Source organism: Selaginella moellendorffii, unplaced genomic scaffold (genome assembly GCF_000143415.4).
Source record: "Selaginella moellendorffii unplaced genomic scaffold, v1.0 SELMOscaffold_16, whole genome shotgun sequence".
Taxonomy (NCBI): Eukaryota; Viridiplantae; Streptophyta; class Lycopodiopsida; order Selaginellales; family Selaginellaceae; genus Selaginella; species Selaginella moellendorffii.
The window spans coordinates 1,464,431-1,487,890 of record NW_003314277.1 but is presented as its reverse complement, the minus strand read 5'-3'; the positions used below and the strand labels follow the sequence as shown (position 1 = coordinate 1,487,890).

The 23,460-nt window shown below is 49.0% G+C and overlaps 7 protein-coding genes across 12 annotated transcripts; 4 read left to right on the top strand and 3 right to left on the bottom strand.

Moving 5' to 3' along the window:
- Positions 1-582: 582 nt before the first annotated feature.
- Positions 583-1,354, top strand: LOC112346625. Its single transcript, XM_024676026.1, has 2 exons — positions 583-849; positions 920-1,354. Exons 1-2 carry the CDS (start codon positions 794-796, stop codon positions 1,335-1,337), a joined length of 474 nt encoding a protein of 157 aa, XP_024531794.1. The 5' UTR covers positions 583-793; the 3' UTR covers positions 1,338-1,354.
- Positions 1,355-2,204: 850 nt separating this feature from the next.
- On the top strand, positions 2,205-4,527 carry LOC9641840 (ras-associated and pleckstrin homology domains-containing protein 1). The gene is made up of 5 exons (XM_024676100.1): positions 2,205-2,332; positions 2,425-2,539; positions 2,630-2,762; positions 2,889-4,172; positions 4,233-4,527. The coding sequence occupies exons 1-4, from the start codon at positions 2,232-2,234 to the stop codon at positions 3,971-3,973; spliced, it is 1,434 nt and encodes a 477-aa protein (XP_024531868.1). The 5' UTR covers positions 2,205-2,231; the 3' UTR covers positions 3,974-4,172; positions 4,233-4,527.
- Positions 4,528-12,086: 7,559 nt separating this feature from the next.
- LOC9641838 (scarecrow-like protein 21) lies at positions 12,087-14,533 on the bottom strand. Its single transcript, XM_002971046.2, has one exon. The coding sequence runs from the start codon at positions 14,027-14,029 to the stop codon at positions 12,395-12,397; it is 1,635 nt and encodes a 544-aa protein (XP_002971092.2). The 5' UTR covers positions 14,030-14,533; the 3' UTR covers positions 12,087-12,394.
- A 357-nt stretch (positions 14,534-14,890) lies between these two features.
- Positions 14,891-15,634, bottom strand: LOC9642526 (ubiquitin-like protein ATG12). Its single transcript, XM_002971045.3, has 5 exons — positions 15,527-15,634; positions 15,414-15,472; positions 15,288-15,356; positions 15,150-15,212; positions 14,891-15,095 (listed from the first exon to the last, which is right to left on the bottom strand). Exons 1-5 carry the CDS (start codon positions 15,585-15,587, stop codon positions 15,036-15,038), a joined length of 312 nt encoding a protein of 103 aa, XP_002971091.2. The 5' UTR covers positions 15,588-15,634; the 3' UTR covers positions 14,891-15,035.
- A 110-nt stretch (positions 15,635-15,744) lies between these two features.
- Positions 15,745-19,261, top strand: LOC9642525. Of its 4 annotated transcripts, XM_024675805.1 has the most exons (9): positions 15,745-15,944; positions 16,083-16,155; positions 16,223-16,309; positions 16,370-16,454; positions 16,534-17,319; positions 17,370-18,543; positions 18,614-18,810; positions 18,859-18,910; positions 18,974-19,261. In XM_024675805.1, exons 3-7 carry the CDS (start codon positions 16,277-16,279, stop codon positions 18,741-18,743), a joined length of 2,208 nt encoding a protein of 735 aa, XP_024531573.1. In that variant the 5' UTR covers positions 15,745-15,944; positions 16,083-16,155; positions 16,223-16,276; the 3' UTR covers positions 18,744-18,810; positions 18,859-18,910; positions 18,974-19,261. The 4 variants fall into 4 exon arrangements, with proteins under 4 accessions (XP_024531573.1, XP_024531571.1, XP_024531570.1 ...); XM_024675803.1 differs by having other exon boundaries at positions 15,745-16,155; positions 18,614-18,748; XM_024675802.1 differs by having other exon boundaries at positions 15,745-16,155; positions 18,614-18,748; positions 18,811-18,910.
- Positions 19,262-19,346: 85 nt separating this feature from the next.
- LOC9641837 (F-box/kelch-repeat protein At1g51550) lies at positions 19,347-21,665 on the top strand. Of its 3 annotated transcripts, none has more exons than XM_024675807.1 (3): positions 19,347-20,065; positions 20,432-21,386; positions 21,549-21,665. In XM_024675807.1, exons 1-2 carry the CDS (start codon positions 19,660-19,662, stop codon positions 21,382-21,384), a joined length of 1,359 nt encoding a protein of 452 aa, XP_024531575.1. In that variant the 5' UTR covers positions 19,347-19,659; the 3' UTR covers positions 21,385-21,386; positions 21,549-21,665. The 3 variants fall into 3 exon arrangements, with proteins under 3 accessions (XP_024531575.1, XP_024531576.1, XP_024531574.1); XM_024675808.1 differs by having other exon boundaries at positions 19,347-19,482; positions 19,629-20,065; positions 20,432-21,634; XM_024675806.1 differs by having other exon boundaries at positions 20,432-21,634.
- A 7-nt stretch (positions 21,666-21,672) lies between these two features.
- LOC9641836 lies at positions 21,673-23,425 on the bottom strand. Its single transcript, XM_002971044.2, has 7 exons — positions 22,688-23,425; positions 22,463-22,597; positions 22,338-22,380; positions 22,200-22,271; positions 22,033-22,147; positions 21,839-21,972; positions 21,673-21,785 (listed from the first exon to the last, which is right to left on the bottom strand). The coding sequence occupies exons 1-7, from the start codon at positions 23,101-23,103 to the stop codon at positions 21,738-21,740; spliced, it is 963 nt and encodes a 320-aa protein (XP_002971090.2). The 5' UTR covers positions 23,104-23,425; the 3' UTR covers positions 21,673-21,737.
- Between the last annotated feature and the right edge of the window lie 35 nt (positions 23,426-23,460).

Below are 23,460 nucleotides of genomic sequence, written 5' to 3'. Positions count from 1 at the left end.
TCTCAATTCCTAGCTTAGAAGCTCGAGAAAATTCTTGCATTTTCTTATCTTTTCTGTCGTTTTTATGCTTCTTTTCTCCTGCAGGCCTGATGGATCGTATAAGAATTCATTGAATAGCACCGGCGACACCTTAGAACGGATTTGAAAGGAAAAATAACTATTCTTCATCCTCAGGTATCGCTCACCTATTGTCGTAGCTTGCTCTTCAGGTACCACGATTCATCGCTCATCTATTGTCGTAGCTATAGTGGGCTTTTCTCAGAATTTTTTTTTTTCTTTCCTTTGAATGTGACACTGTTTCCTTTTTTTCTCTCTACAAGGTCGCAGCACATAAACGCAACGATTGAGCTGTTCAGTACCACGACTTAACTGCTGGTCTATTTGTCGTTCCTTGAGGTAGGCCAATTGTAGCGCAGTTTGCAGTAGCTTTTGCTTCGATCAAGCACTCTTTTTACTTTTTTGCTTCAGGAAAACGAAAAGAAAAAAACCATTTTGATCCGCAGGCCCGCCTGACCGATGATCTTAAAATCGACAACATCAACAGCAACAGTGCCAACAAAGAACAAAGCGTCAAGTAAGCAAACCAGAGTTTTTAGTGCTCTCACTTTCCTCCGTTCCTTTCACCTCGTATTTTTCTAGATAGAAAAAACTCCCAGTACCACGACTCAACTGACCGAACTGACTACGTGATTTTCAGGAAAGCTGCCGCGGCCGCTGTTTGGTGAGCCGCGTTAAGGGAGAAAGAGATCTATGCGAATCGATCGAGCGCCATCAAAAGCAGATCACATCTCTCATGCTGCCAGATTACTCACCGTGCTCGCGACCGCCAGCAATCCTCGATCGAAACAGGCGAGCTCCCCCATCCTCGTTTCATTTATTTCTCCCTCCCTCACTCACTTTGCTTTCTCTCTTCGTGTAGGCTACACAGTGACGAAGAACGAATCTCTCTTTGTGCGATCACGCGGCCGGCTACCTTACGGTGTACAACCAAGACAAACTCTTTACATCGCGTCATCGCGTCCCCCTTGGCTCCATGGACCACCACACCCAATGGGGGGGTTTTTAAACAAAACAAAGCGGGGGGGCCGCTGACGTGTCTGAGAGCCCACGTGGATTTTCCCGGCAAGTGGCCAACTTGGCCGCGAAAATGGTCAAAATCTCCCCGTCCGCTACCTGGGCTTGCGCCACGTGGACGCATTGGACGAAGGGATGCTGTGGCCCATGCCCGACTGTACACACGCGCCAAGGGGGCCCATGTCCGTACTGTCCCATATGCTAGTACACGTGGGGACTGGGGGGGTTGGATGTCCGTGTCGCGATATCTGATTAACGACTAATCTACTCTTTTATCATATTTAAGCCTTTTTTAAGTCAGAAAAAGGTGACGGACCCATGGGAAAGGTTTGAAAAGACGTGGAGACGATCCCCCTCCTTACAAATGCTATCTTTTTTTTATATCCATGGTGTTGGACCCATTATCCCAACTCAAGCACAATGGGGAGTATACTATGGTTTTATTTTTATTCGATCAAACACATCATACTTCCCAACACCAGTGTGCCATATTATTTAAAATATTTCTTGTTTGTCGCGATAAGTAGAGGGGCCTCTTTAGTGGCAGCAGGGGGTGATAGGAAGGAAAGGCCTTTCCTTTCTTTGTGCGTGTGATGAATGTCCATGGCTTTGTGTACCACGCTACACTCATAGAGGGATATCTTTGACCTAAATAACACCCAAAAAATCCCAGCCGTCCGTTAAAGCCCCCGGATGGGCATCCATGCCATGCCCATGGATGTGACATGGGGACATGGAACAAACGTGTCGGTGTCCCCGGAATCGAACGAGGGACCGGTGCTTGTCTTGGGGAGAAGCCAGATAGCGAAAGAGGAGCTAGAAAGAAGGAGAAAGTGAAAGAGCGAGAGAGTGCGAGAGAAAGGGAGAAGAGAGGAAGGATTTGGCTGCACAGCTCCCGTGGATTTCTTAAATTTTGCACATGTTGAATCCATCGAGGAGCGATCCTGCATTGAGCCAGTGGCGCGCAGAGATGGAGCAATCCATCGCTTCATCCCTTGTCTGATCTTGTCTTGTCCCTCGCCTTCGCATTTCTTGTCCCATCTCGAGCCAGCCATCGCGAGCGATCGATTGGCCACGAATCTGGGGCGCCAAATTCGCGGACAAGCCATCCAGCAGCAAAATCCAGCCCAGCAGCAGCAAATCCACGCGCGGGATCGATGCCGCGGCCGGGGCCGAGGCCTTACGAGTGCATCCGGCGGGCGTGGCACAGCGAATCCCACCAGGCTCTTCGCGGGAGCCTCACGCAGGAGATTTTCAGGTAGAGCACAGCCCAGGTTTCCACTCCAAAGTCTCTGTTCTCCTCGCTCTCACACTGTTCTTGTGTGTTCTTGGCGATCTTCTTCCCTCCAGGATCGTGACGGAATTCCATAGGCCCGACACCCGCGGCAAAAAGGAATGGCAGGAAAAGCTTCCCATCGTGGTGCTACGGGCGGAAGAGATTCTCTACTCGAAAGCTCGCACCGAGGTGAGAGAGAAAGATTCCCTTGCCCCAATCCCAGCAAGCAAGCACTGACTCGCGATTCTTATCGGTCGGTCGATCGATTCATCCATCCAGGCCGAGTACGCCGACGCTTCCACGCTCAAGGAGCGCCTGGACGACGCCGTCAACACCATGATCCGGAGAACCGACGAGAACCGCGACCAGGAGGCCGCCGGCGATGGCCCCTTCATGGAGCCCTGTGTGGAAGGTGAGGCGATGCTCCTCTCCCCGATCGATCGATAGCGCGCGCTTCGGTCCGATCGGGAGGGCGCTCCAAATCCATGTCTGATCACTCCTCGCTCATGGGTTTCTCATCCTCTCTCGTGGGTCGCAGCTGCATTGTCGCTGGGATGCGCGCCCAAGATGAATCCCCGCGGCCAGAGGAGCTGCCCGCCCAGGATCAGCAATAGCTCCTCGGGAGCGTCCCTGCGAAGAACAAGCTCCGCCACGAACCCTATCTCCTCGTCTCCATCCTCATCCTCCTCCTCCTCCTCCTCCTCTTCCTCCTCTTCCTCCTCCACGTCCTGCTGCTCCTCATCGATTTCTTCCTCCTCCGCCGCCGCTTCCATCGCCACCTCTTCCGCCGCCGCCACCACCAGCTGCATTACCACCTCGTCCAATCAATCCCAGACGCTGGCATTCCTGAGCTTGGAGTCCTCCTCGCCACCGCCATGGCCCAAATCTCGAGCTCAAGCTCATCCATCGCCGCCATCCTCCATGCCCGAAGTACCACCACCACCACCACCTTCCAAAAACCGGCCTCCTTGTTTTCCCGCCGCCACCGCCACCACCACCGCCACCAATCCAAATCCCAATGTCAACTTCTCCATAATCTCTGGAATCGAAGCCCAGAGGTTCCAGAAGCAGCATCAGCAGCAGCAGCAGCAGCAGAGCCTTTGTGGCTTCAGTCCGCACTTTGCAGCTCCACTTCTTCCTCCAATGGGGAGCTTCAGGTTGCAGCCTCATGAAGAATTGCCAACATTTCCACCTGTTCCAACTTTTCCACCTGCCCCAAAGGATCAGAGCTACCCATGCCTGCACCACCTTCAGCAGCACCACATATTTCACCCACCGCCATCACCATTTCAGACCCCCAACAGGGTTTATCATCCACAGCAACAAGTTCAGAATGCTACCTCTCCTCCCGTCCACCACCCAAGCCAGAAGGCTTCACTCCCACCAATGTTTCCCATATGTTTGGAGCCGGCACCAGCAGCTGTGATGCAACCAAGATTTCAGCCCAGGGTGCGCAACCAACAAGAAGGGAACCACCCTGACCTGGACTTGTGCCTTGGACCGCCCAAGGTTTCGAGTTCCAGACCTAAATCTCATCTTGACCTTGCTGGCAGCGATGGCAGCCTCGTCAGTGGCGGTGGCAACACCACGGCGACGCTGAAAAAGGCAAAGATTGTCCTTTAATCCAGTGGGTTTTTGAAAGAGCTAAAACCCCCCCGACTTTTTACTCGCTTTCTTTTGATCTTGAATGGAACAACAACATGGGCTGACTGACACGTGGTACACCAGGTGTCAAGGACAGGGTGATTTATTTGCACCCAGGGTTTGAAGCGTTTGATCGTTTCCGAGCAGTCATGCAGGGTGTACAAGATCAAGTCTCGAGGTTTTCTCCTCCCCCGTTCTGAATGTCGATGTGATTCTTGCTTTGGTTCATGCTTTTCAGGCAGATGCAATCGCCGGATCCTCGCGTGGGCGTGGAGGAGGCCCATCAGGAATTGAAAGAGAAGTATGAGAACGCGAGTGAGGGGTTAACGCAGAAGAAGGATTTGGGTGGGGACGAGGGTGCCAAGGCGATGCTCAGGGACGAATACAAGGATGCCAAGAAGAGCATTGCGAGGCACGATGGCGTCGCAGAGGCCACTGACGCAGTGGAGCTCGCGGACGCAGGGTCACACCAGAAGAAGGATTGAAAACAAGTGGAACTTCCACCCATAATAAATTTTATTTAAATTTCTCAATAGTTATTCACACAAATCAAATGCAGGGATAATCAAATGGCAATATAAATACTAATGCCATTGTGAGTTTTTCACAATTGCAGTGCAGCAGATCTTGAGTCTCACAGTGGTCAAGCTTTTTTCCTCAATCCTTTCAAAGTGCCATCTATGCTTGGGATGAAATCTTTAGCTGCCACCTTGTAACTTTAGTAACCCTTATAAATTCACCATGTAAATTACACGTATTTATGGTTTATGTAATGTTTGAGTGGATAAAAGTGCTGCACACATTTTTTTCATAAAAACTGTGTGGATAGAATAATACAATGGTGTGTTATATATGTTTGTAATTCTCTAAATTATTCTTTGATCCCTCCCATCCCAATAGAGCAATTTTTAATTGGAAAAATGAGTGTAATTAGATTCTTTTAAAGTGCTTTGAACCCTCATTCTAGTTGAATGGGTCATGTTTCCAATAAAGTTAAATATACCTTTCATTTACATACCCTTTCACAATCTAAAAACTTATTCTTATCTTTTTATTATATATATGATTTAGATAAATTTCAGTTTAAATTGCTTGATGGATCCTAAATGATTTTTTTGAATTAATATCTCATGCCTGATAGGGATATATGAAAACCCAGACAAGTTAAAGTTGATTGTAATTTGCAAGAACTATGAAATATTTTAGGTTACATATAAAATTTGTGAAAAAAACAAAAAAACAGGTGAAGACAGGTGTGGTTAGGAGGGTCTAGATGGGAGAAGGTTGATATTAAGTCACTACCACATAAGCAAAGAGAGAGAATTGTTTAATGGGAAGTTCATTTGATATATTTGCTTCACCAAACACCTATCAATACCATTTGGGAAGCATTCAGAAAAATATAAAATTCTTCTTTATAACTTAGAAAACAAAAAGAAACAACCTTATGAGATAATGTATTATAAGGTTTATATAAATAATATAGAATTATTGTATAATATGTGCATCTTGTTTAAATAAAAGAATTTGATAGATTAATCAAGGTAGATTTAACATCTTTCCACTTAGTCTATGGGTTCATATTTATTGTTGATTTTAACGTTTTTTGTGAGTGTTCTGGCAATAAGAAAGAATGTGCAAAACTAATGAAAAAAAAATTATAACTTATATGGTTCAAGTTTAATTTTAATTTTAAGGTTTATTAAAGTTTTCCCTAATTTATTGTTCTAAATTTTAATATTTTTATTTTTAATAATTTTGTTAAAAGAATGATAGAATTGAAAGTGAATAACCACTTTAAATTATGTCATGATAATAAATTAATACATAGTTTAAATGTTCTTTTATGAAATTATTCACTCCACAATCATGGTTAGTAGAGTTAATTTGTTAATGTGGTAATTTCATTGTTGAGTGTGATAAATTTTCACTTGTTCCACATGTTCATGAAAAAAAAAGAAACTCAAGAAATATAATGGCATCCTCCTCAAATTCCAATCAAGAAGCAACTATATAATTATGACTCCCAAAAAAATAATATTCATAAAGCATGAAAAATAGAGAGTAAATAACTAATTTCTTTATATCATTTTTTTGTTTTTTTCTCTTTGATTTTATTGGGTTTTAAAAGGTATTTTTTGCTTGTTTCTCATTTTCCTAGATATTGAGAACAATCAAAAGAACTGATTTTCTTCATAATTATTACTAATGCCATGCTATTAGTCTCTATATTCATCAGGTTGAATTTGAACATTTTGTAGTGACTTTGTGAAATATACTTCACACTAGATTTAGCCACAGTGCCATAGATGTTCCTAAAGAGAAGAACATAAAATATAAAAAGTTAATAAGATTTTTAAGTAGAAATTTCTTACTCCATTAATAACCTCTTTATGCTCTTCACATAGTTTTGTAATTAATGGTTAATGTTAGTTCACAGTTACTTGGTTTATTAATTGTTTATTTTAGAGACCAAAAAGGATTTAAAGCTTGAGTATTAATCCATGGCAAAATCAAGGCTTATATACCATGAATATATTAGTCGAGTACAATTGAAGAATATTTCTGAATATTCTAGAAATAGAAACATGTTTATAAATTATATATTAATAATTTCCAGTTGCAGAAGAATCAGGACGACGTGCCGCAAGCAATCACGGGGGTCAAGAGTGTTTTGTCGATCCAAGGCTGCTGCGAGCTTTCTTGAAGCTCCCTTTCTCGTTATAAAGCGTTGACACTGGTCAGTGCGTTGCATCTCGCCCGCGTGGCACTTTAAAGGCGGGGCTCCGCCACGTAATGACAACAACAAGATGAAGGAGCGGCTTGAAGGCTTTTCTCATTTGGTAAGAGAATCGAACGACTTAACATTGCCTCAAACTGGGTGTGGGAAGGAGTTCGGAGAGCTTAGCCGCGTGGCTTTGTTGAGCGGCGAAACCATGCTCAACTTGCGGTACGTGATGATCGATTTCTGTTTTATCCGTGATCCGTGGCTCAAAGCGGCTTCCGATTTGATTCTCACCTTCGATGAAAGTTCTGCAACCTCTTCCAGTTGCAGCTTTGCGGGAGCCTTCCTTTGAAGCTCTCTACAAGCACTTCAATTCAGGTCTTCCAACACAGGCGATAACGTTCTTGTTGCGACAGTAAGCGGAAAGATTATTTGTGGGAAGTTTGCCTCATGCTCCAAAAGAACGCCGGCTCTTGGAGGTTGGTGTCGATGATCGAAGAGCCCAGTGGCGGCTTGCCGGTGGCGATGGCGATGGGTCTTATGTTTTAACGGCTTGGGTGGGCTTCATTTGCTTATTTGGATTTGCATGCCATCTCATTGCCGACATAGGCATGCCACTTCATCACTGTTCTAGTATATTACAATAAAATCAGAAAAAGTAAGAATAGCATGATTTATATATTCCAATCTAGACATAATACTAAAGAGAATGATAAAAATAAGAAAGAAAAATATAAGAATAAAACACAATGAGGAAAAACCTAAACCAAGCCACACTTATAAATTATATCGAAATTATAGTCGTTAACACACCAGTTAATAACATTACTAATTTATATTTAGTCGTTAAACAGGCGTGACGTGGAGTGCCACGTAAGAGAGGGGGATCCACTCGAGCTGAACATTCAGGGAACTTAACCTTCTCGGCAATACGCTCTACTGCTCCCGACCTCGCCCTCCACGCTTGCCTGCGGGAAACAGCTTTTTGCCGTGCACTGAGAAGGATTTGGAGCCCAAGAAGAGTATGCCATGCCGTACTACATGAAGTTCCTCTACAAGCTCACTATCCAGAACAAACAAGTTGACAGGCTGACTATAACCATCAGGGGGTCTACAGCATCTTTCATATCATCTCTCTGAGTCGATTCTCGAGTCGAGCAACTGTATCGCATTGGAGGATGATATGGAGATTGCGCCACTCAACCTTGGGAACTTTCGGTGCATCGAGTATCATGTCCGAGCTTTCCTCCAGGTAACAGAGTAAACCGCCATGCGCATGAAAAACCATGCAAAGTAGCGAAGTCGAAGATGAAAGGCTTGCTGGAGATATTGCGTCCGAGTATGCTAAGCTCCCGACGAGTTTGAAAGCTCCAGCGCTTTTCCGTGGACAAACCGAGATTGGGATTCACACCTCCAGGCCAACGCAAGCTCATTTCTCCAGGCAGGCTGGTGCACTTCGGTCCGCCATGGGCGACGTGATAGCCAGCACGCTGGAATTGTGGGCTTGCAAAGACGAGAAAAGAGGTGTCAGCGATACTGCGAACAATGTGCTGCAGAGAAGAAACAAGTCCAGGCAAGCTTTTGTTTTCCTTCCTTTTCTCGTTCAAAGTTGTGTGAGCACCCTGCTAGCCATAACCAGAAACGTGGTGGCAGCTCATACAACGTGGCTATGACGAGCTTTTCAAAACTCTGGAGATCATTCGACTGGCAGGCAAGATTAAGAACATTAACTATGGAAAGCTATGCGAATGTAAAATCTAAAATCCTCTGGCAACGATGGATCGATCAGATGCCACGGATGAAGTCCGCGGCCGCTGCCATGCTTATTTCGGAGATTCCAGGAGGAATAATCTGGGATCTAATCTCGGGCTCGTCGAAGAGTTTGAACCAGTCGAGCCGCACTGCACCGTCGGAGACTTCAACTCGCTGAGTTTCTAATCCTCTCTCCTTGATCCACACTACGAGCGGCTCCTCCACCGTGGGCCGAACAAAGATGACTATCCCAAGCTTGGCACCGCCATTTGCAGCAGACGTGACAGCATCAAGGTCGTTCACCACTTTATCGATGCACTCATTTGCGTAGACAACTTGACCAACGATTGCGACGCGGGCGTTCTGGAACGTTGGTTCCTGTGAGGATCGTTCGAGCACAATAAAGTCAACTTGCTGTAACCGATCGTTGAGCTCAACCAAGCTGCCCGGGCCAATTTGGACAAGCCTCTCTCTGCCCTCGAACTGAAGGCCCACTTTCGTGAGTGCTTTACAGAGCTGAATGAACCAGAAAATCCGGACTTGCTCATGGAAGACAGAGCAATCGTACTGTAGAAGCAACTCACCCTGATCTTTCATGAAAAGCATACTTCTCTTGTGTGCGTCGGTTTCGTTGTAAATCCGCATAAACTCTTCCTGTCGAAGTCCCGATTCCACCGACACTGGCCCTTGATTGCTGGTAAGGCGAACGACTTCTTCACGACAAAACCTTTCCAGAAATTCGGCATAGCTCTTGACGTCCATAGCCGAAAACGCTGCACTTTTTTTAGGTCATAGCCATTTCAATACAGCCTTTGGCCAGAGGAAGATTTAGCCTAGGCTATCAGTTGACACCATTTTTTTATTGTTGTTGCACATCCACTGACATTCTTGTGTGCAAGGCATTGAACAGCAAGAGAAGTTTGTGAGGTCGCTTCCCCCCTTGCCCCAGCTCCGAGCCTGAGAGACCCGTGTGGCCATCACGAGCAGGGTGCATGCTGGTTCAATAACAACATTCTGAGGGCTCTAGACGGGTTTGGTGTCGACTGTGAGAGTGGTCAACGACCTGTCTCCCTTGGAGGTAGCTAGCCATGACGACTTTTGTAAGATTTCAATATCGCTTCTTATTTTCTTGTGCAGGGTCCACAAGTGCAGTGCTATGCAATGGGAGAATAAAGCAAAGCGACGGCCAGGTGGCATCCAGACTTGGTAATCACGAATGGAAGCCAACTTTTGTCTGGGCAGTAGCGGTATGGCATGAAACATTGGAGGAGCTTTTGCAAGAAACATACAAGTGGACATCTGGTCATTCGGGAGCTAATGTGTGCCTTGGAGTGAAGATTGTCCTGCAGAACAATGTCCCAGTCCAAATCCTTGTTTGCAAGAAGAACAAAGGAGAAGCAGTTCAACTCATTGACATCTTCCCTCAGATCAACTTCCAGCCAAACTAGATTGTTCTAAGGATCCCACTCCAGAATTTCTTTTAGCTTTCAAACACAGTGTTCCAAAGTTTTATAGTAGTACTCCAAGTGGGTTTTTAGAATCTAGGGTATCTGGAGATGATTATAGCTCAGGCTAACTTTATAGTATTCTAAGGAGGGAACCTTTGAGTTGCTCGCGACCAACTGTGAAAAAATAGTGATCCTAAGTATAGTAGAGCATTGGGAAAAGTTAAAATGGCCAGAAAAGATTCTTAGTGCAATAAAGAGCTCACCACCTTCTTGTTGGAAGAATGTCAACTTGCATTGCCAACCAGTACAGACTAGACTAATGGTGTTCCCAAGCACATGATTAGTATGTGATTCCCTAGATTAAATCTTATCTATAGACTTTCCTCTAATCATCTAAGGGCTCGTGAGTTGCGAGTGTAAGCTAGTTGACAGGGAGCTCAAGTTGTAGAGATTGATGGGAAGACTGTTTTGGAAATGTTCCACCAATTTTATGTGAGTGTGTTGTACAGCATAAGTAATAAGTAATAAGTAATAATAATAATAATAATAACAACAGCTTTTTGAAGTCATGAGGACTCACAAAAAGCATCAGACCATCCTATCTACTGCTAGTGTGGAGGTGGGGATATGCAAGCTCAACAATGTCATCCCAACAGTTAGTGGTGGTGGTGAGGTATTTCAATTGTTCTAAACCTTGAAACTAGTGGGATATGCTAAATGTATTTGTCTTAACTCTTTAATGGTTTAGGAATCCTTTTTCTTCAAGTGATGGTTATTTATCACATTAGGTGGCTCTAGTTCATTCTAACACATCATGCCCTCCAAGCTCCAGCTGGAAGGTGTTACCAGTTTTGGCTTTCAGTTGGAACCAAGGTCTTGTTCATGGAGAAGGGAGGGGAGGTGACGAAGGCAACATGGAGGCTCAAATTGGCATGGTTGTTGCCGACTATGGGTGCCTTGCTTGCTTGCACTATGAGTCAACATAAGGTGCCCCAAGTTTGAGCATATAGGGCTGCAGCTGCTGCAGGGCTTTGCCCAGCTCAAAAGTTCAGGTTCTTGTCACTATTCCCGACCAGCTCATTGCTCAGTCCTGGAATGCTACCTTCAGCGCAAACATCCTATGTTTGTAAAGTGTTGGATCAGCTACGTGACATTAGTTTAAAGCTAAAGTGGTCATAGTGTGGTTCATCGACTCTTAACAATTTGCTCGGCTATTCTCATAAGAAGGCGACGTAGCGATGCGGTTTCCACTTCCTTACTCCCATCGACGCATTGGGGTTGGAGCTCCCAAAGGTCCATCTTTGGCTGGCATCTCGTCAAGAAGCAGCCAGAACCATTGCATCAGCTGTAGAGCAAGATCATCTTGCAATGGGGCCATAGACCATAGTTGGCAGCCTTTGGAGATCCCTCCCAGAGCCACATGCGCTAGCTTCTCGACTTCATGGCTGCCAAAAGTATGTATATATTCTATCAATATGCATGTTTGGTCGAAAAAAGGTCTTTTATCTTAATCATGCGACTGAGGCTGAGCAGTTAAAGGGAAAATTTCTCATTAATAGAAAAAAGGTTCCTGGTGTCATGCTGGCGTTTCTTTCCAAGTGTACAACGATCCCCCCAGTACCTTTTCCTCAATGTAATTACACTACACAATTAGAATAAGAGATAATTGAAGAGAAAGATTTTTGTTATAAGATAATTTATGATGTTTTGAAAATAGTAAAGGTTTAGTAGAATCAATATATAAATGATCCAAACCTGTGAATATAAAGATACTGAATATTAAATTTTTCTGCGTTTTAAATATGACCATCTTAAAACACGTGTGATTTGCATGAATTAGTTTCGATTGTTACGTTTGTTTCTATTGCCACAAGGGGAAGGCATAGCAATAATGTGGAGCAACAGAAATAAGGACATTGAAATTCATATATATATATATAAGACGTCATGGTGTAAGGATGCAGAGATACAACAATACGTGGTAACAATGACTAAGATGCAGATAAGGATGGCAGGACTTCCAACAAAAGACGTTGCGTGTCTTGAAACTTGTTGATAGTTACATATGCTCGAAAGAGATGGTGGCTGGAAACCCAAAACCTATTTTGGAAGATGGTTTGCAATGAAGATGTAAATAGTAACACCTTCCATTTAGGACACAATACCGTTAACCCAAGGGATCATCTCTCATGTTTCATAGATTATTTAAATATGCTTACTAAAGAGTTGTAATAAAAGGCTTTCATCAGCCTGGTGTCATGCTGACGTTTAGAAAATAAATGCAAAAATGTGTCAACTGATCCAGTCCAGTCAAGCGGTCAAGCAAGAGCTTCATAGCCTCCCCAGTCCCTTTCCTCGATCCTCCAGTAGCTTGCGCGGTCGTGCTGGGTTGGTGCCGCGCCAGTCACGCTCTCACATTTCTCCCTTGACCACCAAAGTCCCAGAGACTCATCTCTCCTCTTGGAGCCTCTCCCCTCAATTCCACGCCGATGCCGACACGAGCGATCGATCCAGCCAGCCCAAATAGATGACACCATCCTCCTCGCTCAGCTTATACTTGTCGCAATACGTCTTGAGCAAGCAGCTGATGGTCTGGTTGACATAGCGGCTGAGCGGGTACTGCTTGAACCCGGCCATGCTCATCCTGGCCCTCCACTTCCCCATCACCTCGTGCCGCTCGATCCTCTCGGCCCCCTCGCAGGCGATGAGGTTCACCAGATCCCGCGCCAGGCAGTGCTGCTCCACGCTGATCCGCTCCTTGCTCTGCCGCGGCAGCGTCACGTCCAGCGACTCAAACACGGCGCCGTAGTAGCTGAGCGACTCCTTGAACCGCGCCAGGAACGGCGCGGTGTTGGTGTTGGCCTCCTGCTCCACAAGCGTCACGATCTTGGGGCCCAGCGACTTGGCCATGCGCAGCAGCCGGTCCCGGGGGTTCGAAACGCTGACGCTCTCGTCGGGCATGTGGTGCAGCTGCATGGCAAAGTTGACGGCCAGCGCCTCGCCGGGCCGCCGCTGCAGCGCCGCCGCGTCCGTCACCCCGGCGCCGCTGACGGGCACGGCGTGGAACTCGAAGGGCACGCCGTGGTCGGCGGCCAGCGCCGCCAGCCTCCGCCCCACCGCCGCCACCCCGCCCGGCGCCGCCACGCCCGCCGCCGGGTCTCCCACCCCGGTGATCCGTACGGTCGGCGGCCCGCCCGGCCGCCGCGCCAGCGCCTGGATGAGCGCGATGTACTGCGTCCCCTGCGCGATCTCAAAGTCGATAATGTGGACGCGTGGCTCGTCCTTGAGCGCCTCGGCTATGGCGCCGTTGGCCGCCATGTAGCCGAACTTGATGTACGGGCACACCTCGTACATCACCTGCATTGCCGAGAGGATCTCGTTGCCCACCGGCTCCTTGCACCGCAGCGCGCGGCACAGCCCCGTGCCCGACGATTGGATTCGCGCCACCAGCCCCTCCACCATGTACGCCGCCAGCCGCTCCATGGGCTGGCCGTAGATGCACACCACCTGGTTGAGGCGCGAGATCACCACCTCCGCCAGCGCGAAGTCGCCGTTGGCGATGGATTCCGCGCACAGGAGGAGGAGCTGCCGCGGGTCGCCCATCCGCTCCACCAGATCCCGCGAGATGCTGGGCGCAAGCACGGCTCCCCCTCCGCCTCCGCCCAGGAGATCGAGCATGAATGTGGAGGTGGTGGAGGAATCCGGCGAGGATTTGTAGTCGAGCTCGTCGTCGTCGTCCAGCAGGAGCCGGCTCTCGATCTCGCGCAGCGCGTGCTGGATGCTGCTCGAGCTACTGTTATAATCCTGCTGGCGCTGCGAGGGATTCGCGTAGAAATCGAGCTCCTCCTGCTTCAAGGGCTTGGAGGCGGCGGAGCTCACCGCGGTGGGCGGGGAGGAGGAGGAGCCGGAGCTCTGGCTCGACCACGATCCCCCGCCGCGGCCGCCGCCGCCCATGGATTGATCTAGGGGAGAGACTGGAGAACAAACCCGGTCGGCGGCGCCACTCCCCCCATCGCCACCGCCACCGCCAATCGATCGCTGCGCGTGGTGGTGCCGCGGAGGAATCACGCCCACGCCACCGGCCTCGTTCCGCGAGTATTGCATACTCATTGCTCTCTCTTGCTCTCGCGCGCGCTCGAAAATCTAGGGGAATTCCTCGAGAATCTTGAAGGAATCACGTGAGTGGCATCGCCCAGGAGCTCAAATCTTCCTCTCTCTCTCTCTTTTTTCAGTCCTTTCCCCGGAGTCTCTGGAGGACAATGTGATGGATACACACGAGAAATCAAAGAGGGCAACTGTGTGGCTTGCGCGTTTATAGGAAGGGCTGATAAGAGGTCCTTCCACGCTTTGTTTCTCATCATCTTAGCGAAACTTTCTTTTCATCGCTTCGCGTCGCTTTCCTCCCACTCGTTGAATTGAATAATCAAACCTGGCACATTATACCCGTGAATAAAATAAGCATATTCCTACCAATGGTCGCAGCGCGTCGTATTTCGCCCGGCCTTCGCTCGACTTTACCCTCTTGTCTGACCTAAGACGACCTCCCTACAGCGCCTCGCCACCTTTCTCTTTGAACTTTTTCTTTGACAAGTCGCGAGCTCCTTGTTAAACGCTGGAATGTCAAACACCTTGTCCCACGAGGGATACCGTATAGCCAATAGAAAATACACGTTTGTACGGAAACGCATAGTTTTCGATCCTGTCGGCAGCAAATGGCGACCATGAAGAATCGGTGTCGAGTGTTATTGTGGATTGTCCCATCCCACGCCAGTGTTCTAGTGTGGGGCATTTGGAATCTCCACCGCCCCAGTTTCAGGTTCGAATCTCTTCTCTTGTGCGTTACTCATTGGCGCTCTTACCTCATGCCCATGTCATCCTTGCATCATAGGCCGCACAGTGATTAACTTACCATGGAGTGATTATCTGGTGATTAAAGATAAACTTCCTACTACAGTAGATACGCTTCCTGGATAAGGGAACACTGTAGTAGATTCTGTGGAATTGACCTTGGAGTCAAATAATTTATCTGGCCCACCATTAGAAATTTCGCCCGATGGACAGGGAGAGATAAGAGTAAAAAAAAGGGAGCTTTATCGCTAGCTGGTAGCGAGCTCGATTAGCCCCACGCCAGAGTGGGAGCGTAGTTTACGATGAGCTTCCCGTGCACGCCAAAGTTCTGTGAGAAGATCAAGCTTAAAGTCCAGGAAGAAATCCAAGAGATGGCTTTTACCTTATAGAGATCTCCCACGGGCTCGTCTTGGCTGGGAATAAATGCTTGATTGATGAATGGAAACTGGAAAGAAGTAGCAAAGGACACTCTCAATTCAATCCACAAAGAGCAGTGAGAAAAAAAGAAAAAATCGCTCACCACATTGTCCTGTTGAACTTGCCTCCGCAGAAACTTGAGAACTTTCGCGAATTTCTCCGTCGCGTCAATCTGCGCGAGGATCAAAGCCGATTGCGTCGCTTCCGCCGGAAAATGCCCAAACCTTACCTTGAATTCCGACTGGATCAGCACTGGCGCACCTCCCGTGGAAACGAATTGGACCTTCACTGCGAGCGCTCGATCAAGAACAAAGAAAAGAAGCGAATCGAGCTGAGGATCACCTTTGGAAGGCGCAGGGGAGGGAGATTGAGGCGCTGCCGCCGCTCCGCCCACTGCTGACATCGCGCGCCCTAGGAATCTTTCAAATTAGGGCTTCTTGCCCAAAAGCCCTAATCCACGTGGCGGTTGGACATTCCGCGCCGGAATATATCATGGCACGTCGTGTAGACGGCATTTAAATTCCCGAACGGCAATGGCCACTCGCTCGCTCGCTCGAGGTCCGTTTTTCTTTTAATTTCGTGTGGGCAGCGCATTTCCCTGTCATTAGGTTTTTCCGTGGATCGCTTAGCTCAGCCGCGCTATCGCGGTTCGCGAAGTTTCTCTCCCTCTGCTTTTCTGTGATCTTGCGCTGCGCGCATTCAATGTGGATGGGGCCTCACAGCGCCACGGCGATGCGGTGATCGTCATCGTCGCCTGGAAGTAAGAAATCGTCTCTCTTCTCTCTTGACTCTTTCTTGCTGAAATTCGGTGCCGGGAAGCCTGGGAGAGGGGTGTAGGGATGAATTGAGAGGAAATCCTTTGCTGATCTTTGATCTCCGCGATGGCTTTTTTGCTTAGAGTATTTTCTGGAAGGCGCGCAGATGCGCCGGAGGATGTGGAGCGGCTCCGGGAAGAATTTCGCCGGCGGAAGGTGTGATTTGTGCTTTTGCCATCAATGCATTGTTCTAGACAAGTTTCTCCTTTTCATTTTGTCCCAGGACGAGGTATTTGGCGATTTGCTCCAGAATGCCGAAGTACGAGCTCTTGTTGAGATGATCTATGATAGCTCCAACAGGGAAGCTCAGGTACAAACTTCTTATATTCTATGTCTGTCAAGAAGCATACTCCAATTGCTTGTTTTGCAGTACTTTCTCAAGCAACCCTCGCTATCGTGGCTGAAAGAGAATCCACAGCTCGTATTGGAGACCATTTCGGTCTTGTCTTCTCAAGGTTCTTTAAGCATTCAAGCTTTTTTCTTTTGGGTGGCCTTTTTGGTGTCACTGAAAGCTTTATCCCTGGTGTTTTCCAGATGCTCCGTTCGTTGGAAGATTGGGCGATGCCATTGAAAAGTATGGAGTCGAGGCAGTGTCTGATATAGTGCTCGAGCTATTCAACCAGATATCATATCTTACGAGGCAGCTAGGCTTGGGTGACAGTTTAACAGATGGATTAGAATACGGATGGGAGTTAGGGAGTCCGCTTTCAAGCAGGCCCAGACATACTCAGCGTCAGAATCAGCTTCTTTGGACAGGAAGTAGGAGTCTCACCTTTCCGGCACCCTCTCGTTGTCAACGTGATGGGCCGGATAAGTTAGATCGCTGCATGGACGAGCCTTTACCTGTATCAACGTCGCCGAGAGACGACAATGACGTTGTCAACGGGCGTGAACAGTATGACAGGCGAAATTCAGTAAAGCAGAGCGCATCTACAGTGGAGAAATCTAGTGCCGGCGAGGCAGAGAACAACAGGATGCGGGTACTTGTTCCTCCAGCCCCTCGAATTGCTCAAGCAGCGAGCGATGAAGCACCGAAGCTTGTTGCTGCGGACGGGGACTTTCGGGAGAAGTCGGGAGTTTCTTCAAGGGGACATAGCAGCAGGCGTAGTATGAGTTGTGGTGGAAGTGAGCTCTACACCTCCGATTCCGACGATGACAGCTTCTCGACGTCAAGCCAAATGAGCTTACTGGTTGCCGTGTCCGAGTCGCATAGTTCCGGTTCATCGAGTGCAGATGATTTAGCTTCAGAGTCTGGTAGAAACGAGGCAAGGGTTGTGCCCGAAGACAACTCCGAAGGTTGTACAGGCACTGGGAAAACAGGTGTGCACCAACTTTCTGTTTCTTCTTTGTCTGATTTTGTTTTGTATCAGGCATGGAGGAGGCAGGTTCGGCTCCTGCTCACGATTTCCCTGCCTTCAAGCCCGAGATCCAGATCCAGGATGGAGGTGAGGAATATCTCGACAAGCTGCCAATATACTCCTCGGTCGTTCTATCAAGCAAAAGCTCCGGCTCCGAGAACGAGAAGGACTTGAGTTTCTATGCGCCGGAAATGTGGACTTATTCTGAGAAGGAGGGCCATGATTTAGACGGTACAGAAGCCAGTCGCAGAAATGCTCCTGAACAGCAAGCATCCAACGACACCAGCGAGCATGAGGAAGAGCTTATGGAGGAAGTTAAAGTGGTGATAGTACCCAGTGTCGAAGACAAGTACGTGTCTGTTTCGGTTCAACCCGTTACGATCGATTCTTGGAGAAATGAGTCAGGCGGAGCACATGTTCAGGATGATCTGTTTGCTGTGAAAAGGATGGAAAATCCTGTTTCGGAAGAAGTCAAGGATGACACCGCGAACTTGGAAGAAAATGGTGGTAAGCTTCAAGGCGGAATTCTCGTAGCAAAAACACTCCAAGCACCAGGCTGTGGTGAATTGGCGGCAGAGGCAAGGGACTCCGAGTTCCAGTTAGAGAAATTCAAGGAAGCAACATCCAACTCGGGAGACGAGGATTTAGCAGCCGCAAGCTTGAGCAAAGCCATAGAAGGAGATGAGCTGGGAGGCGCCGGTGAGAAGAACTCACAAGACGTGGATAAGAACTATGATGATGCGAGGAACGGGGAACAGGTGGTGGACGACGTTCATTTAAACAGCTCTAGTGTAGATGGAAATGGAGATCTCGAGAAACAGGCCGATGTGAAGGAGAGCTCGCTCTTGGCCGAGGATCACCAAGCAAGTGAAGCACTACACTCGGAGGCCTCGAAAGATGACGGGCTTCCACCACCGGAGAATTCTCGCTCCTCGGCGGATTACTTGGAAAGGCTAAGAGAGGAAGATGGTCCAGAGATAGCAGCCACTCAGAAAAGCGAGCCTCCAAAAGCTCCAGATTCTCCACCGAAGCCGGAGTCACTGCTCGTCCCTTACTCGGGCCTCATCGCACTATCCGGTCCCATTGCGTATCCCTCCTCATACTCGGGGACAGTGCCATACTCTGGAAGCTTGTCTTTGCGGTCGGACAGCAGCACCAACAGTACGCGCTCGTTCGCTTTCCCGGTGTAAGTCATGGCTAAACTTTCGTGCATTTGCTTTTAAAGGGTGGAGCTTTCTAACAGTAGTGCTTTACAGTTTGTCAAGTGAGTGGAACAGCAGTCCGGTTAAGATGGCCCCTCCCGAGAGGAATTATATGCATCACAGGAGACGCTCGTGGCGCTCGCTGTGCTGCTTTTGCCCCACTCCCGGATACAGTGCCGATTGATTCCAGTAAGAAATGGTTTTTTTTTTTCCCTCTCTCGAGCTTGATGGCAATTTTGCTCGTTTCCCAGGTAAGAAAAGTTTTGCCGATAAACTTAAGTTAGTTTTTGCTCTTACAGAGCCTCGATGACAACTTTAGCATCCACAGATCATCTCTCTTTTTTCTCTCGGGTAAGCGGAGATTCCCACTAAAACAAACTTTGCTTAGCTCGTTTTTCTTCTCGATCTCTTCAGGAACGCGACGATCAAAGCGTTTTTGCTTTTCGGAAGCGTCGTATATTTCGTACCTCTGCCCCGTTCCCAGCGCGTCCCTTTCCCGTGAGCGCTGTAAACTTCAGTTTAATCAGTTTAGTCTCAAGAGTGTTCTTCGCGGAGACGTAACCAACGTGGCTGGCGGGCTGCGACTGCCATTGGGATCTCGCTAGGTGGCAAAGATCTTGTCGATAACGACCGAATAATCACGTCCGTCAGTGTGAATATTTACCCTGCTGGGGTGAAATCGTCTAGCAGCGATTTTTTACCTGTCCATATCTCGGGGTTAAGAGTTTTACCACGTTAGTATTAACCGGGTTTAGTATTTTAGCGGCGGGTAAATTTGAAAATCAAGACCATTTTGCGAGGCTCTGGAGTCTTCGATTCTTGTCGCTAGGGTTTGGAGCCAGCGCGGCGGCGCTCGCGCCCGCTGCGGCATCGCGGAGCGCCAGGCGAAATTCAATGCAGTGCCTCCGTCGAGCTGGAGAGAGGTTTGAAATCTCGCTGTACGCTTCTCTTCTCCAATTCTTTCCTCATCCTAGCGTTCTTCTCCATCCCGGCACGCCTGATTCTCTCTTCTCTCGTATTCTCGAATGATATTTCCCGAGATCTAACTGTTGTTGCTTCGTGAGAGAAGGGAGCGAGATAGATCTTCTTCGTCCTAATACATGAGCTCCAATGAAGCCACCGAGATGGAGATTGAGGAGGAGCAGGGCGAGGAATGGATTAAGGTACTGGGATCAGACCAACTCCTCATCGTTCTCCACTTCTTACCAGTCTCTGGGATCGTAGCCTTCGGATTGACATGCCATCGCTTCTACGATCTCGTCAGCTCGGACAGCCTCTGGGCCAGGATCTGCCGCCGCGAGTGGGGCGAGGCGGTGGTGGATGCGTGGCCCAATTCCAGGCTCCGCAAGCGCAGCTGGAAGCAACTCTACGCCGAGATGCTCTTTTGCGGCGCTGTTGCGTGGCATCACTTGGAGCAGCCGGACCCGCTACCGCTTGGCCGCGCGTCCCACTCCATGATCAACGCTGGTGGCAAAGTTTTCGTCTTTGGAGGAGGATGCGAAGGAGGTATGTATCTATACTACACTTCTATATGGTTTCCACCTCCCTCCCTACTTTCTTTCCATCTGGCGAAGGGTCCTTCTCGTTTGTTTTAACGTCTTTGTCCGAGACTTCCACTGGATAAGTCGTTCCTCGAATCTTCTTGTCTCACTGTGACTTGGATCTCGTCTCTTGAAGTGTTTGCATTGTTTTAATGCATGATCTTTGATGGTTTGAGAGCTCACGTTCATGCTTTTGAGACTTCCATGAGACTTTCACGGTCTTTCGCTGTGGTTTAAGTCATTCCTTGGATCTTCTTGTCTCTCGCGTTGTTTCAATGCATGAACTTCGATGCTTGTAACCCTCAGGAAAGCTGCTTTTGGCATTTTGCAGGGAGAGCTCTAGGCGACACATGGATCGCGCCACTTCCCAGCAACACCCTGCTCACCGGCATCCACTGGCAGCTCCCACGCATCCAAAACCCGCCGGCTCGATTCGGGCACAGCTGCGTCTACCTCGAGGACGTTGGCCTCCTCGTCCTCTTCGGCGGCATCAGCGACACCGGCACCCGCTACCTCGACACATGGATCAATGACACCACCGCCGCCGCCGCCGCCGCCGCCGCCGCTAGCTCCTGGCACCTCCTCCCCGTCTCGCACTCGCCGCTGGCCCGGGGAGCTCACGCATGCTGCTACGCCGGCGATAAGAAGGTGGTGGTCTTCGGCGGCATCCGTAACGACGGGGCGAGGCTCCACGATACATGGGTGCTGGATCTATCCCAAGAGCCGCCCTCTTGGCGGGAGGTGGCGACGCAAGCTTCCCCCTGCGCGAGGTCGGGTCACACTCTCACGAGGATCGCCACCAACCAGATGGTCCTCTTTGGCGGCCGGGGCGCTCACTTCGAGGTCCTCAACGACGTCTGGCTGCTCAACCTCCAAGACCAGCGTCCAACTTGGACGGAGCTCTCACGGACCATAACCGACGAGGCGCCGTCTCCCCGGGCCGGTCACTCGGCCTCGATCATCTTCGGCAACAGGATCCTGATCTTCGGCGGCGAGGACGCGCGGCGGACGAAGAAACGCGATGTGTGGGTGCTGGATCCCGAGGCAGTAGCAGCAGCAGCGCCATCCTCCTCGTCGCCAACTTGCTCGGAGAAGAACTACGGGCGGAAGTTTTGGAAGAAGCTGCGAGTACGTGGCCAATTCCCGAGCCGGACGTCGTTCCACGGTGCCTGTAGCCTGGGGACGGGCCACGCCGTCCTCGTCTTTGGTGGCATGGTAGATGATCCGAGCTCGTCTGGCATAGTTTTTAACTCGGGCCTCTTTCTTCTCCAGCTCATTCCTTGAGTGTAAGTCCCGGTTGGCTCTCGTTTTGTGCATGTAGATTTGAGTTCCTCTATCATGTAGATTTGTTGTTTGTTCTTCTTCTTTATATGCATTGCTTGATCAGTGCTATCTCGGGCCATTCGTCTTGTTTGTTGTTTGCTGCTGCTAACCTTTCAATTTCGCAGTTGGTGTTGAGAGAGTTCCTTCGCTTCCATTCTTTACTGATCCTCCTCTCTGGCAATGAAAGCGAAGTCGCACTTGTTGTATGCCACCCAATGTTTAAAGTTTTGCTCCTTGTCGTCTGTCTCGTGTCGCCGTGTTGGGAGTGTGTTTCTATGTGTGTTGTAATTTTCCGCTGTAAATCGTGTTAGCCCTCAAGAGAGGGGCCGGACTGCCGATTGCGCGACAAGGTTGGATTGAGCCTGGGAATGCAAGCGCGCGTTTTCGAAACAAGCAAAAAGATTTTCGCACAAACCTGTAGCGCGCCATCCCCTTGCAAGTTTGCAAGACTTGTTTCGATTCTCCGTATGTTCCTTCTTAGCCCGCGTTCGTGCCAGCACTCGACCACAAGGCGAGCTGCTGTTCCAATTCCTAAAACCACTAAAACTCCTGCGCAAGGATAACAGTATTAACGTTGTAACAACAGGATAGATAAGCAGAAGCTGTTACCGATTATGATGTTCACAGGAAGAGCGGAAGCTCCAAGAAAAATCGAAATGAGTACGTCAAAGAGTAGCCCCGCTATCAAGATGAGCAATGCAGCCCAAAGAGGATGGAAGCGAGCCTGCAAAGCCGGCAGATCGGTCATTTTGAGCTTTAAAACAATGATCGCTTACCCCACCACTTCTTCTTTGCGTGTAATTCCGGCTTCCTCGGTTGATGCCAAGCCTCCACACCCAAAAATGTGGCTGGATAACACAAAGTTGACCGTGAGATGGTGGTAGGACAAGGAATTAAATAGCACTTCGACATACCGCGACTTGTACAGGAGGAGCAGGGACATTTTCAGCGACGTGCCTGAGAGCAGTGAGTGAGAATTACTCCAAACAATCGAGATGAAAGTCTACTCTCGCGACACTGAAAGAACAAGAGCACCTACTGGCAAATCTCGCATTTATTGGTGCCTTTGTTGCCAAACCACTGCTCAATGCAACTGCGATGCGCTCGCGAGAGCTCACCGCGGCAGTGGCACCCGAGCTCAATCAAAGGCTCCTCGGCATGCTGCTGACAGATCCTGGCATAGATAAAGTCTTTGCGTCAGAAACAAAAGAACTGGACGAAGAACGTAGAAACAAACGAAAGAAAGAAAAGCGAAGCGACGTACCTGCAGCAATCAGCGAAACTATCCGTGCTAAAAGAGCTGGGACATCTGAAGATTCCTTGTTCTTCGCCAGGCTTGCTGGGTACTCCACTCCGATCTGCGGCGGTGGTGCCACCACCAACATCCTCACCGCCATGAACAGGAATAACGACCACTTCCACGCTCCCAATCTCGGCATTACTATCGCCACCCGATGGATGATCGCCAGAGGTCGATGGGCCACTCGCGGTTGTAGTAGCCGAGTCGAAGCTCTCTACAGCTACCCGAGTTTCGGCCTTCTCCACAGTTTCCACAGCTTGCAATCTCTTGTCGTCAAAAGTAGTCTCTTTAATCACCACTGTGCTGGAATCTTCATCCTGTGTCGCTACGCCGTCTTCCTCGGGGCAGACCTTGCGCTCCATGCCCAATTTCATTGTCATGCCCACGATCCAATGCCTTGACCTACCTCCAGCCCCCAAAATCCATGCCGAAATCCCCCTGCCGAGGAACCTAGCTAGAATTCCCTCGATCCCGGCCCCAAGAACTCCCCCGGCCGCGAAATTTCACAATTCCCCACGGCGCATCGATGCCGGACTCCATCCAATCGCTTGATCCTACGAGCGAGAGCCACAAAATGTACCGGAGATCGCCGTCGCCGCGGATTAAGCTCCCAGGAGCGCGAAAGGTCGTCGCCTAGAGCGCCGCCGCGATCGATCGATCAATCTTTTCTCGCGGAGCTAGCGTCAAGAAGACGCGCACGCGCCGCTCTCGCTCCTCTGCGTGCAAAGGAGGAACAG